Consider the following 19,479-nt stretch of genomic DNA (forward strand, 5'->3'; position numbering starts at 1 on the left):
CCCCACTGAAGGGAGGAAGTGACCTGTAAACATGCTGTAGCACCAGCACTGAGAGCCCCACTGCTGGGAGGAAATGAACTGTATCCATGCTAGGGCACCCACACTGAGATCCCACTGAAGGGAGGAAATGAACTGTAACCATGCTGTGGCACCAGCACTGAGAGCTCCACTGCCGGGAGGAAATGAATTGTATCCTTGCCAGGGCACCAACCATGCTGTGGAACCCATACTGAGAACCTCACCACCAGGAGGAAATGAACTGTAACCATGCCAGGGCACCAGCACTGAGCCCTGCTGCCAGGAGGAAATTAGCTGTAACCATGCTCCGGTATTGACTGACAGCTGGTTCTAAAATGCATCAGTGCTGAGCCAGCCATCAGTCAGTGTCTGGGCGTTGTTTCAGGCACCACTTACTAAATTTTGAGAAATGACTGAAGCCTTGCTGGTCATACCTGTGTGACTGAAAGCAGGTGGCTGCCGAGAGGAATAAAGTTAATTTCCTCCCAGTAGATTTCAGTCAAGACACTGGACAGAATGGAATTAGACTGCAGAATAACCCCATATATGCAGGTTATAGAAGCATTCCCATCAATGTTTTTATCCTCTTAATATATTGCAATCTTCTAAAGGCCCCATTACACTAAACGATGCACCAGCGATCCCGACAACGATACAGCCTTGTCAGGATCGCTGGTGCATCTCTACATGATCTCTGGTGAGCTTCCAAACAGGCAGCTTCACCAGCGATCAGCACCAGAGAGGATGCTGGTCTCTAAGGTAAATATTGGGTTACTAAGCTACTAAGCGGCGTGCATCACTTAGTTACCCGATGTGTACCTTAGAAACCTGCGTGCTCGCGCCGGAAGCTGTGAGCACGCAGGTTTCTAAGGTATGCATTGGGTAACTAAGTGACGCATGCCGCTTAGTAACCCAATATTTACCTTGGCTACCAGCTTCCAGCGTCTGCTTATAGCGCTGGGAGCATCGCTGATCATTGGCTCCCACTGCCACACGCAGCGATGTGCACTGGCCAGCGGGAGAGCAACGATCAAAAAACGGCAGTGCACGATAGTGCACGATCAGCGATACCCAGCAGGGGGGCCAGTCGCTGATCCCCGTCACACACAGCAATCTCGCTGGTGAGATCGCTGTGACGTCACAAAATCAGCGATCTCACTAGCGAGATTGCTGTGTGTGATGGGGCCTTAAGAGCTATGCAGTAAAATGGAGTCTCTATTCCATGCATGAGTCATCATTAGAACTACAATGCAACATCACTGAAAAGTCACTGACAGGGAGAGTGTCATGTTCACGTGTGACTGGACACACCGCCTCCAGCAGGGTGAATTTATATGACACGCGTGACCCTTGATACACCGCCTCCAGCAGGGTGAATTTAAATAATGGAACGTGCAGCCGGATTCACCACCTCCAGCAGTCGAATTTCAGTAGTACATGTATGTCTGAATACACCGCCTCCAGCAGGGCGAATTTCAGAATAAAGGGGAAAACCAGGAAAACAATTACAATGGTGGCCCTGCGATAGGGAACGGGGATGTGGAGGCCTCCTGCACTCCCCTGAGTCAGTGTCTCTACACTCCTAACAATCCCTAGGCTGGTTCTTTACTGGGCGCCGATCAGGATACCTGAAATCCCTAGCTCGCCCTAAACCAATCCCTTACTAGTGAAGTGGACAGTACAGAAACTAATCCCACCACTGCACTAAAGCACACATTGAGGAAAGTGACAAACAGGGAAACACCACTTAGCTTTGCTCTGTTGCTAATGCTCCAAGCAACAGAGTCCGACACCTGAGTGCATCTTTTCCTCCAACCGGACCCAACACCAGAGTGCAGCTTTCCAGCAACAGAGTCCCGCATCTGAGTGCAGCTTTTCAGCAACATAATCCAGCATCTGAGTGCAGCTTTCTAGCAACAGAGTCCAGCATCTGAGTGCAGCTTTCCAGCAACAGAGTCCAGCATCTGAGTGCAGCTTTCCAGCAACAGAGTCCAGCATCTGAGTGCAGCTTTCCAGCAACAGAGTCCAGCATCTGAGTGCAGCTTTCCAGCAACAGAGTCCAGCATCTGAGTGCAGCTTTCACCATAGCTGCCACTCCACCAAGCTTTGCAAGAACTCCTCGCTGACACCATAGCTGCCACTCCTCCAAGCATTGCAAGAACTCCTCGCTGACATCATAGCTGCCACTACACCATGCTTTACAAGAACTCCTCGCTGAAACCATAGCTGCCACTCCTCCAAGCTTTGCAAGATCTCCACCCTGACACTAGAGCTGCCACTCCTCCAAGATTTGCAAGAACTCCTTGCTGACACCATAGCTGTCACTCCAGGATTCTGACTGAGCTGCCAGGAACGCTCTCTAGCTCCTTCCTTCACCAAGGATGGTTGGAAAACACCAATATCACCAACAGAGAGTGAGAACACCTGACACACCTTATAGATAGGAGCCAGAGTCTCACACCTGTTAGAGATTCCCGTGCAATAATGCTCACCACCACTGGGGGCAAACTAGAACAAAAGTGTTAGGTCTGGCGGAACACACCAAATTATAAAGTAGTAGGTGCGTTCGCAGCCCGGGGTCCACCGTGCAGAGGTGGTACACTGCTGCTAGACAATGGCGGAAGAATGGCGTGGCATGAAAACAGTCACACATGGGTTACGTCACCCAGTGTGAACAGGAGCGGACTCTGTTAATTCAACGAGCCGAACAACCGCTGAACGTGGATGCCAGAGCCTGTTTAGCTCACAGAGCCCAGCCAAAGAGCGCACAGCAAGCGGCCACAGAACTCTACCCCAAGGACACAGGGTTAGAGTCCCTCTAGACCCACTGAGCGTGCGGAATCACTGCCACGAATACCGCTATAAACGCTGGCTATGGAGTGTGGAGCACTTGCACTGAGGCGTGCCGAGTCACTGATGATGGCTAATGCCTGACTCAGACTCTGACCTACCTACGCCTAAGCCTGGGCGTTAGCAGGCTAGGCTGCACAACACATGCGTACCAAGGGTAGGGGTTTCATAATGAGTCAGTCACCAGAGACATTCATACGTGCATTCATCACTCACTCCTTATAGTCTGAAATTACAGTCTATCCTATCGCGTGGCCGAGCGGCCATGCAAACCTTTTATAGCCGCGAGCATCCGGGACCTTCCTGGCTTCACGGATGGGCCAATCCGAAGAGGAGCAGGACCTGAGCACGTGACCTTCGATCTCCAATGGGAGATCACTCCACGGGCATGCTCAGTGGCCCAACATGGGGACTTAGTCCCTGGAGCATCTCGCTGCTGAGCAGCATGTATTGTCATAGCTGTGCCAAAGGTGGCAGCAGCAAGCAAACCCACGGAGCTGGTATGGGCAGAGCGCCGGGACTGACGAGTTTGCTGAGCAACCTCCTCTGTGGCTGGAGAGGAATGGGAGACCGCTGGAAGTAAGGCTCGGGATTCCCGCTGTACAGCGACAGGAGCCTGATTCCTAACAAAAAGACACCACTGTGTATTAACCCTAATGGCCACTGGGGGCAAAACCAACTCCAAGCAACCAGCTCAAAGGAAAAAAGGTTACTTATTCAAAACCTGTCATATCCAACCTGGATCATGACAGTACTCTCCCTCAATTAGGGACCTCTGGACTCTCAAGACCGCTCCTCATCAGGGAACACCTACAGAGGGGATGCCCAGATCCAGCGTTCACCTCTGCAACTACCTGTACTTCAGGTTAAAGACAAATGGGCACTGCTGGTATTTGCAATGTATGTTCTGGCGGCATTGGACATCCCCAGAGCACCGTCCTGGGGAGCGAGTTGTGTATGAGCATGTTTGGAGGTAAAACAAGCTAACAAGACTCTGCACACACTTCCACTGGATGTTATTTGGTGGACACCCATACACGCTCGCTCACACACTGGTCCAGACCAGAACGCTTATTGCCACTCATTACTTTGTCAAATACTGTGAACTTTTACTGGAACTGACAGCAGAGGCGTCCCCCTGTGTCACCACACTCACACCCCTGCTATTCACCAAGGGAAACACCACCCTCCAACCCCTCCTACTTGAAGGCCTGTGCCTCTCTGGGTTGGTTAATGGCGAGGGTTGAGACTTGCCCCTACTCCCTGGCAGCACCCCTGCAGCCACAACTGGAGGAGAAGGGGATAGGGATATGGAGGAAATATACACTCCCTGGTCTCCTTCCTCCACACGACCAGAAGGGGGCGGCTTCCTCGGTGGTATGGAAGGTTTGGCGTGAGCCCTGCGGACTATAACACAAATCCGCCCACCACAGGGACGTACCCATTCACCTTGGGGAATACCAGGCAGCACCATGGGGACACCCACTCCTCCCACCTGCCTGGGTCTGTCTGCATGCAAGAGCAAGTCCCGCTCACCAGCAGGGACTCTGGGGTCTTCATTGCCAGAGCCGCAATTTGATTTTCTGGTTGAGCCAGAGGGAAGGCCGACAGACCTTGATAATTTCTGCTGGAACAGCTTCAACACAGCATGCAGCTCCTCACTCACCTCAGTGAGGCACAGCAGCAATTACTCACCAGCCTGAACTTGGCCAAAGGCCTACCAGAAAAAAAGGTTACTTATTCAAAACCTGTCATATCCAACCTAGATCATGACAGAGAGGAGCAGAGGAGCCAAGTCATTAGTTGAAGAGGAGGTGGAGCTGGGAGGCGAGGGACTGACTAATGGTAGCAGCCAGGTCTGATCCCAGTGAATGGTTTAGATAAGGGAGCCCTAAACACAAGTTTCAGAAATTCTGCAATCTGCAAAAATAATTTTCTGGTGCAGTGGCATCTGGAAAAGGAGATATCTTTACTGGACCACCCTTTGATTGATGAGAAAGCTGGTGGTTTGACTAAAGGTACTGTCACACTTAGCGATGCACCAGCGATCCCGACCAGCGATATGATGCGGTCAGGATCGCTGGTGCATCGCTAAGTGGTCGCTAGTGAGCTGCCACACAGGCAGATCTCACCAGCGTCATAGCAGCGGTCGGGGGTCGTTACTTACCTGTCAGACGAGGCGATCCTGATGTCCTCTCGCCCCACATCCACGCGTCGCTTGTCGGCGCCACAGGAAGCCCAGCAGGAAGCGGCCGACGAGAAACGGTCCAGGACGTTCTCGCGCGATCAGCGATAATCAGCGGGGGAGCCGGTGGGAGGTAAGTATCAGACATAGCGATATGGCTAGCAATATCGCTGCTACGTCACAAAAACCAGTGACATTATAGCGATATTGATTGAAGGTTGAAGACAGAGCTGACACTGATGCTGATAATGTCATATCAGCCTATGAATTGTGGGTGAATGCTGAGTATTGGTTGTATGCATCATGCTTTTTACAATCTATTACACTTTTTGTTGTACATCAAGGAAAACCAGCTTTGAGGTCCATTTGTTAACAATTTACTCAGTGACTGATGAACAGCCGCATATGAAGTTTCAGCAGTGCGTCTCACACAGAGACCAAGATGGCACAACATGGATTAGGTTCGTTAGGCAACGCTCTTCATAGGGACCTTGGCACAGCTGCAGATCTGAACTTGATAAATAATTCATAGTTAGCTTTCCAACTTTCAAATGAGACGATTCAGATTGAAAATGTGACCTGCAATATTACGTTTCAAGCAGGATATTAATAGGAAATACAAACTGATGTCGTCCGCTGGTTGTTACCGCAGCATGTCACCTCTGCATTAGTGCAAATGAACATTTATCTGAGCCGCTCAGTCTAAAAGGAGGTGATCTGGAAATAAATTCTACAATACGCTTTTCTATGCTCGCCGAGACATTTATCAATGTCTTTCCATTCTCCACGCTAAAGACAGCAACAGATTTATAAAATTAAAAAAAGGGGGAAAAAAATCAGTTACGGTAAATATTGAACCCTTGCGATGATAAATCTAAGCTTCATATTTTCCACCAGCATTACGACATTTTGTGTACCGGTTGGAATTTGCAATTACTTTTCGGCAGTATTACGGAATATCTAGTCATAAAACATACATTGATCCATTGGCTTTCTTCTCGCAAGTTGTACATTACGCGGTACAATTAGACATATTTCCCCTCCTCTGATGTACACAGACACAGCTGTGCTCGGAGACAATAGTGTGGAGCTATAAAGCTTCACCGCACTGTCAGTCCATTGTAACTCCTGCTACTGTTTAGTGTTATCGTAACTTCCACCGCCGCTAGGAATTAATAAGTAGGTTCACTCTTCCTCCACATATTCCTCTTGAATTATAAACAGCGACTCTTAGAAAATAGATACAGGAGATTTTTTTTTTACTTGGATAAAACGATCAAATCAAGATGCAAAGCAAATTTTATACTTGCTTTCAGACGGATATAACGGAGCCAGGGTTGTGAAAGTTAAAGAACACTTGTCAGAGGCTGTAATATTAGTTATCATTAAATGTTTTTTTCACTTAAGTACCGTAAATTATTGTACACTTTTTATAAAAAAAATAAACTAAAGAAATATATAAATAATATTACAGGCCAATTTCCTTTCAGGCTATGTTCACACGTAGCATTTTTGCGGCTTTTTTTCTGCAGCAAAACATGCTCTCTTGGCAGTAAAGAAGCTGCAGAAAAAAGCATGTTTTTCTTGTTTTTTATTGCTGTTTTTGCTGTGTGTTTGTATGCAGTTTTTGAAGCCTTTTTGTCATGCTACATTTGTCTCTTGTGCATGCTGATAAAGTTTAGGGACAAAAAAAATCATATTCTACTTTGCAAGGTTTTGGCACAAAAATGCAGAAAATCCTGTAGCCTGCACTTTTCTGCATTATTTCAGGTTTTTTTCACCACTCATTACTTTCAATGGGGGGGGAAACACTGAAAAAGCACTGAAAAGATGCTGAAAGAAGTGACATCCTCTATTCTGCAAAAGCCAAGCAAAGCATAAAATACTCAGGACAAAAAAACTAAGATGTGAAATTTCTGAAATCTCATAGACTTTACAGGTACCATAAAACACTGCTGAAAATTTGCACATATAAAGGCATCAAAGAAATGCAGCAAAAACACCATGTGTGAACATGGCCTAACCGTTCAGCCGTAATCTTGGGGATAGAGTGCAATGGATGACTCGCCACCTGCATTCTCATCTCTACCTTTGACCCAGTTACAGCAATTGTTTATTTTTATTTTATTGGCTTATAGAGCACCATCATATTTCCCTGCATGTTACAGACATTATCATCACTGTCCCCATTGTGGCTCACAATCAAAATTCCCTATCAGTATTAATTTGGAGTGTTGGAGCACACCAGAGAACCAGGAAGACACAAGCAAACGCTCCCCGTGAACACGAAAACTCTTTGAAGATATTGTCCTTGGTGGGATTTTAACCCTGGATCCCAGAGTTGCAAGGCTACCCACTGAACCACCCAACATTTAGCCAATAATATAGCACATGACAATGGAATTGGAAATGACTTCTGTCTTGAAATAATTGTTCAGAATTAGAAAAACAGGGCTTCTTCTAAGTCTTAAATTAAATGTCCAGCATTATAATATGAAGGCGGTGTTTCTTTGCCATATATGATGATACTGTCAAGGGGCAGTAGAGGGAAAACAGGGGATGATGAACTTGGGCCCCTGAACTGCCCCTCAGGCTAAGGGGATGCCCTGACTTTCCTTAACTTGGGGATACACGTGATTATAGTGAGGCCCAAGTCACCGACCTGTCCCTATCTCCTGTTTAGCCCTGAGCTAAACCCCCAGCCCCCTCCCCAGGAGGTGAGACAGGGAAAAAAATTGAACTGCACCGAAAACCAAAGGAAAGATAAGGCAGACACTTCGGGGTTAATCAACTAAAAAACAAAACTTAGCTTCCTCTGCTGCTAATGCTCCGAGCAGCAGAGTAAGGCTCCAGATCAGCATTCAGCTGAAGCTCCACTGCGCTCAGCCAGCTCCTGAGTTCACCACAGTTGATATCAAAAGAAGTGTATCGCCAACACCAGCTGATGACTCAGGTGACCTTTTATAGGAAGGTGTGAGTGGTCACCATCAGCAGACTCAGATTAACCAAACATGTAGTAACACCAGCAGCCACCGGGGGGAAAAACTAATATTAACCCTGGATGGCCTGAAAGGAAAAAAGTTTATATAAGAGAATCCAGAATCTGACACAGATCCAAAAATGGATCATGACAGATACACTTCAGCTTCAACTTCACTATGTGGATGTTAATCCTTTCATGACATATGACAACATATGATGTATATATACATCATATGTCATGTCTCCCCCCTTGATGCAGGCTCCGGTGCTGAACCTGCATCTTTTTCAGCACATGACAGCTGATTTCTTCAGCTGTCATGTGTCCTTAACAGCCGTGGGTAAAATCATGATCTACCCACAGCTATTATCATATCAAATGCCGCTGTCAATCTCTGATAAGGGCATTTAACATGGTCGCACCATAAGTGCGAAACTAGATCAACCCATGGGCGCAAATGTCACTTGATTGCTGGAAGCCGATGGGTTGGCATAACCCCTGTGGTTGTCATTGGTGATCAGCTGTGAGCACCCCTCCATGGCTGAAGCCCTGCTATATGCAGCACAGACAATCGGAAGATTGCGGCTTCAAGTCTCCTCAGGAAAATATTGAAGCAAGTAAAAATTGCAAAAAAAGTTTTAAAAAATATTTAAAAAATGTAAAAATGATGCAAGTTCAAATAACCCCCCTTTTTACCCATTCAAAATAAAACAATAGAAAATACACATATTTATTTTCACCACATTTAGAAACTCTCAGTCTATCAAAATATAAAAATAATTATTCTGATCGGTAAACAACGTGATGAGAAAAAAATTAAAACCGTCAGAATTAAAAAATATTTTATCTCTGCAACATTTCAATAAAATGCCATAACAATCGATCAAAAGATTGTATCTACCCCAAAATGGCATTGTTAAAAATGTCAGCACAGTGTGCAAAAAATAAACCCTCACCCAGCCACAGATCCCGAAAAATGGAGACACTATTGGTCTTGGAAAATGGCACCATTTTTTTCCTGTTTTTACAAATTTGGGATTTTTTGTCCACCACGTAAATAAGAAAGAACCCATACATGTTTGCTCTCTGCAAACTTGTATCGACCTCGAGAATCATAATAGCAGGTAAGTTTTAGCATTTACTGTACATAGTAAAACCAAAAGCAAAAAAAAAACAATTTTAGAATAGCACTTTTTTGCAATTTAACTGAACCTGATTTTTTTTTTACATTTTCCAGTACATTATATTGTAAAATCAATGATGTCGCTCAAAAGTACAACTCGTCCCACAAAAAAAAAGCTTCTCACATGGCCATATTTATGGAAAAATAAAAAAGTTATGGCTCTAGGAAGAAAGAGAGTGGAAGCCAAAAACAAAAAAAATGGAAATTGGCCCTGGGTGAAGGGGTTAATGTTGTTTTTACTCTTACGTTGGGCATATTATATGCGTGTACTATAATAAGATTTGAGTTTCAAATTTTCTACTGAAATTTCGTAACACATTTCTTGTGTTTCTACCGTGATTGTAGTAGAATAATTATCTTTAAAATGATTCAAGATTAAAAATAACCTGAATGTTAAAAGTATGCCAATTTTTTTATGGAAACTAGAGTTGAGCGACTTTGGTCTGATCGGGTTTCATGAAACAAAATTTGTTTCAGATGAAACTGGTCCGACTAGGGCAAAAAAAGTCGGAGTTTCGTCCGAAACCCGACCCCAATGCAAGTCAATGGGAAATAAAAGTCGGCATTGAGCGGATGACATTCATCCGCTCAATGCCAACTTTTAATCCCCATTGACTTGCATTGGGGTCGGGTTTCGGACGAAACTCCGACTTTTTTTGCCCTAGTCGGACCAGTTTCATCTGAAACAAATTTTGTTTCATGAAACCTGATCTGACCAAAGTCACTCAATTCTAATGGAAACTAATAGGTGATAGATGCCACTTTATGACATCCATCACAGACATCTGTGTTAGAATTAAGGAAAGTTCACAAAGTAAGGATAGTTGATAGAACTTCATGTAGTCAGTTAGGAAATGATGACAATAGTGTTCACCCAGACAGGAAAACAATTAAGGAAGCTGAAGTACTGCAACACAGCACAATCTCACCAGGCAATAGTGGGTAGATTTTGCACTACTTGTATTCCCACTGCTCCCCTAAATGTGCCGATTTTTTTGTTTTTTGTTAATTTGCCATATGGCTCCATGGTTCCAGAGACAATGGACATATTAGTTGATGCTAATTTTAATGGCCTTTACTAACGGGGTGTGATTCACAGACTAATAATGTAGATTAGCCAAAGACACGCCCCAGAGGATCCTGTGAGCCACCCTAAGTAAAGCCCATAAAAATTAGCACTAATTAAAATGACCCATACCTCTGGAGAAATATTATGAGGATCAGTGGGAAAAGTAAGAGTAAAACAGGTGAGGAAAACTCTTAAAAATAGAATTATAGATTTTAAAGGTATTTAAAACAAATTATTATGTGTGTTATCACTGTAGTGCAGCTGCAGATATTTCAGTAGTTGTAGATTCTGCACAATAGTTAAAAAAAAATCTAAGAATAGATTTAAAATATCAGTCAATTTGACATACATTAGAAATATACCAAGTGCTAACTGATTGTATGATTTCAGCAAAATAAAGCTACCAATGTAGTTTTAATAGCATAACACTTTAACAGTCTAGCAGTTATATTATTATTATCTTTATTTACTTATTTTTTTCACACCACAGGTTACAAATTCTGTAGTCCTATACTACACTGGGGAAAAGAAGTATTTGATACACTGACAATTTTACAAGTTTTCCCACCCACAAAGTATGGAGAGGTCTGTAATTTGTATCGTAGGTAGACTTCAACAGTGAGAGACAGAATCTAAAAATAAAATAACAATTTTTTTTAACTAAATTGCATTTTATTACATGAAATTAATATTTGGTCCCTACCAACAAACAAAAATTCTGGCTCTCACACACCACTTAAATAAAAAAAAAACCTAGACATGTTTGGAGTCTATGAACTTGTAATGACCTGGAGAATCATAATGTCAAGTCAGTTTTAGCATTTAGTGAACACTGTGAAAAAAAACAAAAAAAAACCTGTGGGATTGGGCTTTTTTTGCAATTTCACCGCACATGGAATTTTTTTTCCCATTTTTGAATACGCGACATGGTAAAACCAATGGTGTAGTTCAAAAGTACAACTCATCCCACAATAAACAAGCCCTACATGGCCGTTTTGACCAAAAACTATAAAAGTTATGGCTCTGGGAATAAGGGGAACAAAAAATGAAAATGCGAAACCAAAAATACCTATGGTCAATAAGGGGTTAATGCACTAAAATGCAAATTAATTATTAAATTATACAATGAGATTTTCTGGACTTTTTTTTAAGATTCTGTCTCCCAGTTAAAGTATACCTACGATACAAATTACAGACCTCTCCTTTTCTTATCAGTGGGAAAACTTTAAAAATCGTCAGTGTATCAACTACTTATTTTCCCCACTGTATATAAATGTAAAATTCCACCTATGTTGTACCTCCTGGTATGATATGAAACTAATAGCTGCAAGATTCTTCACACGAGGGCATTTTTTAACTCCATGTACATTTTTTTTACGTTTGTGTAAGTCAGTTATTCAATTAATGTGGTGCAGGTTAGAGCTTCATTATCAGGAGGGCCATACATAGCATGCCAATATTTAGATTATTCTTCAATACAAACATTGGAAACATACGTGACAAGTTCCAAACAAATGTTTTTTGCACCGAATGAACCCTAAAGTGCTTTTTGCTATCTTAAAATTGAGAAACTATGCAATCGTAAACAGGTTACTTAGATGAAACAGATCAGACAATGAGGAGACGGTGGTACTTAGCAATATTTATTTGACTAACTCTGAAGGGAAATCTATTCATAAGTATATAGATATATATAGATATATAAAGTGAGCACTATATGGCAGGTAACAGTAACATGGTCAATGCAGTATAATATGACACAGTAATGCGACATAGTACAATATCTATGCAATGCTCTATTATATAAACTGTTCTTGCTATCTAGCAGTTAAACAACTGTAAATGTCTTCATGTCTTAACTTATCAGGTTTCACTCTCAGTATTAGGCTGGTCTCCTTCTTAGTCTCCGTCAACACCTGTGATTGTTACACTGGTCCTAGTATGGGTCACTGGAATTTCCTGTTAGGATGTAAGTCCTAGATTTGCGAGTCACTGGCTATACAGTGTGCTTGTTGCAATGGGTGTCTCCATTCCCTGAAGCACACCCCAGCCCACACCATGTACCTTATGTCTATGGTGGAAGTAACGACCCACAGGAACAGTCCTCTGCTACAGCCGGTTCATCTCTTGAGCCTTGTTTGTATCTAGTCATAGTCTTCTACTGGCACTGCTTACAGTATTCTGCAGGAATGGGGTACGGATCTTATACTGGCACTGCCTAAGTTCATGGATCTTCCTATCAGCTCATTTCACCGATCTCTCAAAGCTCATGTCAAAGATCTTCCTCTCAGCTCAGGCATTCTCTGGCATCTGACTGCTACCATGCCCTTCTTTGGCAATGGTGGTTGTAAGCCCACATAGCAGCCAAACAACTTGTCCTAGGACAGATTTTGTCACCAACTCCTCCTTACTGGCCTTACCCAGCCTCTTATATTTAGTCACTGTGATACAGGTGACCTGTTGTCATCTTTAACCTCTTCCTTTGTGGACATAGGTATCCACTATTAGGTTCTTAGTACTGTAGTTCTTTCTTTACTTTCAGTTTAGCCTTTGACCAGCAGATGGCAGTGTTCACTTGCAATTACTCAGCTAGTTATCAACTTCAACTATACTCTTCTTCTCTCTTGTTCACTTTTTTACACAATTAGTAGATCACCAATATCAGATCAGTGGGAGTCCTACAACTGTCACCTCCACCAATCAGGAGTTACCAGCTCCTGCAGTAGCTAATGTTTACAGTGTATGGAGTAGGAGTCTATAGCTCCATCATACTGTTTAGTGGCTATTCTTCTTTATTGCATCCAGATTCTGTCTGAACTGATAACAGCTAACTGTTGGGGGTCCCAGGTTTTACACCGCCACTGTCCCAATACTGATCTAGATGACCTTTCTTAAGAATATCCTAAGTAAGTAGAGCACTTCTGCAAGTACAGCACTTACATATTGATGCACAAATGTAAAAAGCCTGCTAACTTGTATGATAAGTATATTTTGTACAATACAAGCCTAGTGTGTTTATTCAAAGTCTTTATGGTTTCGCTTTGCTCTCTTAAAATACATAATTTGGTTTACACCTATCGTCTTCGCCTCTCATATGCACATGAATGCTGAGCTATCATGTGTTATCATTGGGCAGTGCAGATTAAAGGCCCCCATACATATTAGATGTCTGCTGGCAGAACAATGCTTTGGTCAATCATTCACCTGACAGCCATGTTAGCTGTCTCTCTCATACACAGGAGCTCTTGTTCGGTCATGCTCTCCTGTGTTCTCTATGAGAAACCCACTTACAGACATGGTTAATGGCAAGTTTATCTCCTGGAGGACAGCAGAGATAGGCAGTTAAAAATTGGAAATGCCCAATCAACATATCCCTGACAATTTTGGCTGGCATCCCCATACACTTTATAGTATTGAGCAAACTTTTAAATATTGGTGGGTGTGGACAACATTAGTCTAATGTGTATGTGGGGGTTAAGCCACTGCCAGACTGAACTTGCAGTGACTAATCTGCCTGCAGATCCAAAGCAGAGATGGTTTAAATTCAAACTACCTCATTCTCATATTCTGTAACTTTCTTTTTTTTTTCAAAGAAAAGTCAATCAGCGGCCCCTACATTCTAGATGTAAGGCGGTCCTAATTAGCAGAGAGGTGATAAGGTGAGCATAAATATTTTTATTTTCACTTTTTGCTAGCCACATTTTATTGAAACCACGTGGGCATGAATTATAAAAAATGCAGAATTTTGTTCTAAAATTCAAGTAGAGTTAAATTCCACTCAAACTTATTGGCTCATCTGTAGTGTAGTATGCAGTTCTCAGTAGTAATAACGATGTGACCAAACCATCAAAAAATCCTTTCTATAAATGTGGCCAAATGTAAGTAAATATAATGTTCCTGAAAAAACTCACAATGTAGTGAAATAAAACATGCAAAAATTAAGATGGTCTCCATGCCCCTGTCCCATCTCGGTTCCGCCCATTTAAGCAGACCTGGGAGAATCTGGCTTGAAGATACCAATATTCAATATTCAACTCCAAATTACGGCTAAATTTTGCACCTTTTCAAAGCTTTTAGGACAGAATTCTGGAGAGAAAGGTTTTAATGAATCAGGCTCATTGATTTAATTATTCAGTGTATACAAATAGTCCTTTCCTCACTGGGCACAAATGTAGACAATCTTTATTTATTGAGGACCATTAGGTGCATTCCTCCAGTAGTTTTCACTTGTCAATTATCATTATAACCCTAAAACAATGTTAATTAATGACAGTATTATGAGATCATTTATGTTATATGATGTAACATATAAGAAGATGATAAAATTTGAAAAAAAAATGCTTTGTGGTAGTACTGTATTACTTGGGACTATTGAAAATGATATGTCTTCCTTAGAATTGGATAAAGCAAATAAGTTAGAGACCCAGGTTTGCCCAATCATGGCTCAATATCCTCGATTCTTAAATCACACAGCATTAGACAGATTCAAAATGTATAAACAGTCATGATTTTCTTTTGCGCTATTACAGCACTCAAACTATCTTATATGCCACTCTCCCTCTAAGAAAACTTTAAAAGGCGAGGCCCAGTATTTTTCGCACAATGATGCATAATGGTCACTCTCATACAGATGATTCCACCTTTAACTTTTCTGTAAGTTGTCTTGAAACAAATTTAATATAATCTCACACTTTTCAGTAGGTTTATGTTTTAACATGAAATACAATGGTTGATATTTGTTTTTTAGCATAGCCGCATATGAGTGTGTTTTTTCTATACAAACATCAGAGACATTTGTCACAATCAGTCAGTAAACATAAGCTATGCTGATTTTTAGTTTAAATATTTAGAATCTTATAGTTGATGTGTGCCATAAATCTAAGAATCCAACAGATTTTTTCATATGTGTTTAACTTTTTGGACCACACAACTTGGGATACATCAAAGTTTGGAGAATAGATAAGGAAGGATGCATCTGTATGTCTAAAATAATGAAGAAAAATAATAAGTCAACCTACCGTTTATTATCAAGATGTATTCTGCGCTGTTTTTACCAATGGTGTTAGTTGCTTCACATCGATATGTTCCATTGTCTGTTTTGTTCAAGAACGTTATTGTTAATTCACGTCCATTTACGACCATCCTGTCTGGATCTGGAAGCTCTCCACCATCCTTTGTCCATAATACTGGTTCTGGCCTGTTTAGTAAAAAAAAATGCTTTTAGTAGATGCAAACTTTAATTAACTTATTATTGACGTCAAAGGGAGATGCATAAGTTTATCTGCAGTTATCTTGACTATTGGTCTCAGCAAACAGAATTTTTCCTTTCATCTTCATTGTTTGGGATTTGGAGTTCTGTTATAGAAAAAACTCTCAGCCTGGGCATGGAGGTCATTAATCACAAAGGCAGCACAGACACCAAAGGTAACCATGAAGAAGCTGTAGAGTTCAAAGCAGAGACTGGACTGGAAGTAGGGGCTGAAAAAAGCCTTTACTTATGCACAAAATTTGTAAGGCTCATTTCGAGTTTGCCAAAAGACATGTGGGAGATTCCTCAAATGCATGGAAGAAGATGTGGTGGAGAACAAAATTAAACTTTTTGTCCATTAAGGTAAACACTATTTCTGGAAGCATCATACTTTGGGAATGATTTTTGGCAGCAGGGACAGGGAAAGGGTCAGAGTCAAGGAAATGATGGATGGTGTGAAATGCTGGGATATTCTTGAACAAAACCTATTTCAGTATGTCAATGATTTGAGACTGGGATGGATGTTCTCCTTCCAACAAGACAGTTAACCAAAGCATACCACTAAAGCAACACTCGAGTGGTTTAAGAGAAAACAAGTAAATGTTTTTGAGTGGCCTGGTCAAAGCCTTAATCCAACTGAAAACCTGTGGTTAGACTTGAAGATTGCTGTTCCCCAGGAGAAAACATCAAACTTCAAGGAGCTAGAGCAGTTTTGCCTTAAGGAATGGAGAAACATCACTGTGGCAAGATGTGGAAAGCGCATAGAGACTTATCCAAAGTGACTTGCAGCTGTAATTGCAGCAAAAAGAGGCTCAACAAAGTACTGACTTTAGGGGGTGAATAGTTATGCACATTGAAGTTTTCAGTTATTTTGTCTAATTTGTTGCTTTCTTCACATTAAAAAGAAAAGCAATTTTTCACAACCATAGGCATGTTCTTTACGTGAACTGATGCAAACCCTCAAAGACAAGAGTGAAATTCCAGGTTGTGAGGTAGCAAAACATAAAAATGCCAAACCACTGTTTACTCCAATTCTCTCTGTGTAATTCTTGTATTTTTTACACTTAATCATAGCTTTGTAATATAGAGATCAATTTAATGGCAAATATTTTAAATTTTCAAGTGTTAAAGGGAATGCACCATCAGAAAATAATATATTGTTTAAACCAGATTTTTATATTAAGTGTGTAAAAAAGAAATATATCATAATAAGCATTAAAAAAATAGAAATCTTGCAATTTTCACATTGGCCATCCAGAAGGGGAAAGATTAAGGCTGCAGCCAGTTGTTTTATTGTCAGAGATAGGCGAGTGAAAAGAAAGTGAAGTGCATGTTGGATCTCCTGAGACATATTGCTTAAATCAGGTTTTTATGATCAATATATCAAGAAAAGAAATAGTATCACAATCTATATTAAAAAAGTGAAATCCTGCCATTATCACGCAGACTGTCCCTGAGGGAGGAGACAACAGCTGCAGCCAGTTGTTTTACTGCCAGACACAGGTACAGAAAAAGAAAGAGATTCATGTCTGATTTCCTGAGATATATTGTTTAAATTAGCTATTTTTATGATAAATATATTAAAATGAAAGTGAATAATATCACAAGCTGTTTTATTAAAAATAGAAATCTTGCTATTTTCACACTGGCCACAGAGACTATTCTATTATTTCACACATTCGTTTTTTATAGGAGGTTTTTCGGAAGTCTCATTATCATCACAGTCAGGACTATAAAGACAGATAACAACTCTATACATGTCTGATAAAACCACAGGATCCACCAACCGCAATAGATGATGTCACAGCTTCCCCCGCTCCTTCCTTCTCCCTTCACAATTAATTGTGCACACACTCATTAGGTGCTTTAACCCAGTGAAAAGGGATCTGAATCAATCAATTGCTTCTAATGCTTGCTAATCTTTATTTTCCTTTTTATTTTTATTATTGCTAATGCATCCATGCATTTCCTGAAAGAGCAAGAAGCAGTGGCCATTGTAAAAATTAGAAAATTTCTATTTTTCTTTTAACCCCTTTCTGCCATGAGACGTACTATCCCATCCATGTGCCCTGGGACTTAATTCCCAGGGGCGGGATAGTACGTCATAGCGATCAGCGGCGCTCACGTGTTGAGTGCCGCTGATCGCGGCTGGGTGTCAGCTGATTATCACAGCTGACACCCGGCACAATGTGTCGGGGGCGGTCACGGACTGCCCCCGACACGTTAACCCCTTGTACACCGCGATTGTGGTGCACCAGGAGTTAAAGGGAAGCATCGGCAGGGAGGGGGCTCCCTCCGTGCATCCCTGAGCCCCCCATGGCAGTGCAATGTGCAGCGCAGCTGTGGGGAGCTCTTTCCCTACAGGCCCCCGGATCCAAGATGGCAACGGGGACCTTCGGGGGCCTGTAGGCCTGTTTTTTTTTAACTAATTTAAACAGTAGGTAATTTTCTGATGTCACTTTCCATTTAACTTGGATCATTTTAAGGTACTACATTGACTGTAAAAATATTTTGAGCATATGTCTATGAGGCTGGAGCGCTATTTCCCATCAAACCTAGAATATTTTCTTGGTCACAAGATCTTTACCGGCTGTGATTTTCTATTAGGAGACTTTATAAATGACCGCATCGCTTAAAAGTCGCCTAATGCCCTCTAATAATTATTTTAAATACAGTTCACATCTCCAGCTTTAAATGCTAAGATCCAGTTTATTCATTAGCACTGGCTCATTTGTCCGGCAGCTGCTATGATAGCGAACATATTGCTCAAAGGACAGCTATTCTAAATCAAAAGCTGCTGGATGTTTTTCTTCTGAGTGTAATTTTTCTAAATGATTCATTTTCGGCCAACCTGCTGCACATTTTTATTTTTTGTTTATGCAAAAATAAAATATTCCCGTGATGGACAGCTAGGTTCAGAGGGATCGCAAAACATAAAGCACAAAAGAACGAGCTACAGTACATTAATTTTGTCTTAATTAGTCAAGTTCATAAATCATGTTTCAACAAGATAGTCTGTTTTGCTAGAAATAGTCAAATATTTGTTCTGCTTATTTACTGGCTAGGATAGCGCCACCTTTGTCTTTAGTCTGAATTTGGTATTGCAGCTCAGTCACATTTAAATGAATATAAGGCATAACACAGATTTTGGCACTTTGATTTTGGAGTAAAATGGGAACCAGTTTACTAAAGTAATAAACCATTTTAGATGTGACTGTTTTGGGGAAACATATAAGTAAAATTTAGCATACACTCTGTCTGAAATGTGAGGTGCCGGTGCAATGGACCAATTGGTTCCAACAGCAATATAGTTTAAATTCACCGCACACTCATATGGATTTGATGCTGATTAGCATAAATTTTATTATATATAATTATATGGGAGCAAACAAGAATATATAGTTGAAGCAATATAAATACTCAACATTTCGGCTCTGCCAAAGCCTTAATCTCTTTATCGATTATTTCAAGGTCAGATCATAGATAAGGTGCAGAAACGTCAAGTATTTATATCACTTCTACTATATATTCTTGTTTTCTCCCATATAATTGTATATATTAAATAATATGACCGCTTCTGTCAGGACTTCAGCTTCCTCTGCTGACGCAACAGGACAGGCCTTTCGGCGTCATTGTGATTGACAGCTGTTTTCCCCATTTAGGCAACAGGGATCCGGCAGTCAAATCAGAATGACATCGTAAGTCCCGCCTGTTAACAGGGCAGAGTGGAAAAGAAGCCTCCACTTTGAAGTAGTGAATAGAGTTGAGCGAAACGGGTCGAAAAAATTCAAAAGTCGCCGACTTTTGGCAAAGTCGGGTTTCATGAAACGAAACCCGACCCTAGGATGAGGTCGGCCACGAGGTCGGCGACTTACGCGCCAAAGTCGCGTTTCAAAAGTTTGTTTTGCGCTCTTTTTCAGCCAATCAGGATCCACGGACACTGTGG

The 19,479-nt window shown here is 41.6% G+C and overlaps 1 protein-coding gene across 5 annotated transcripts in view; it reads right to left on the minus strand.

The window, feature by feature from the left end:
- Nucleotides 1-19,479, minus strand: part of CADM2 (cell adhesion molecule 2) — a 1,004,393-nt gene that overhangs the window by 183,964 nt on the left and 800,950 nt on the right. For all 5 annotated transcript variants that reach the window (XM_073584447.1, XM_073584446.1, XM_073584445.1 and 2 more), the window contains one exon: nt 15,304-15,482. In XM_073584447.1, coding sequence (XP_073440548.1) covers nt 15,304-15,482 — 179 coding nt within the window. The remainder of the gene's footprint in view (nt 1-15,303; nt 15,483-19,479) is intronic.

The sequence above is a fragment of the Dendrobates tinctorius genome, unplaced genomic scaffold (assembly GCF_039654945.1).
Source record: "Dendrobates tinctorius isolate UK_male_01 unplaced genomic scaffold, ASM3965494v1 ptg000084l, whole genome shotgun sequence".
Lineage (NCBI taxonomy): Eukaryota > Metazoa > Chordata > Amphibia > Anura > Dendrobatidae > Dendrobates > Dendrobates tinctorius.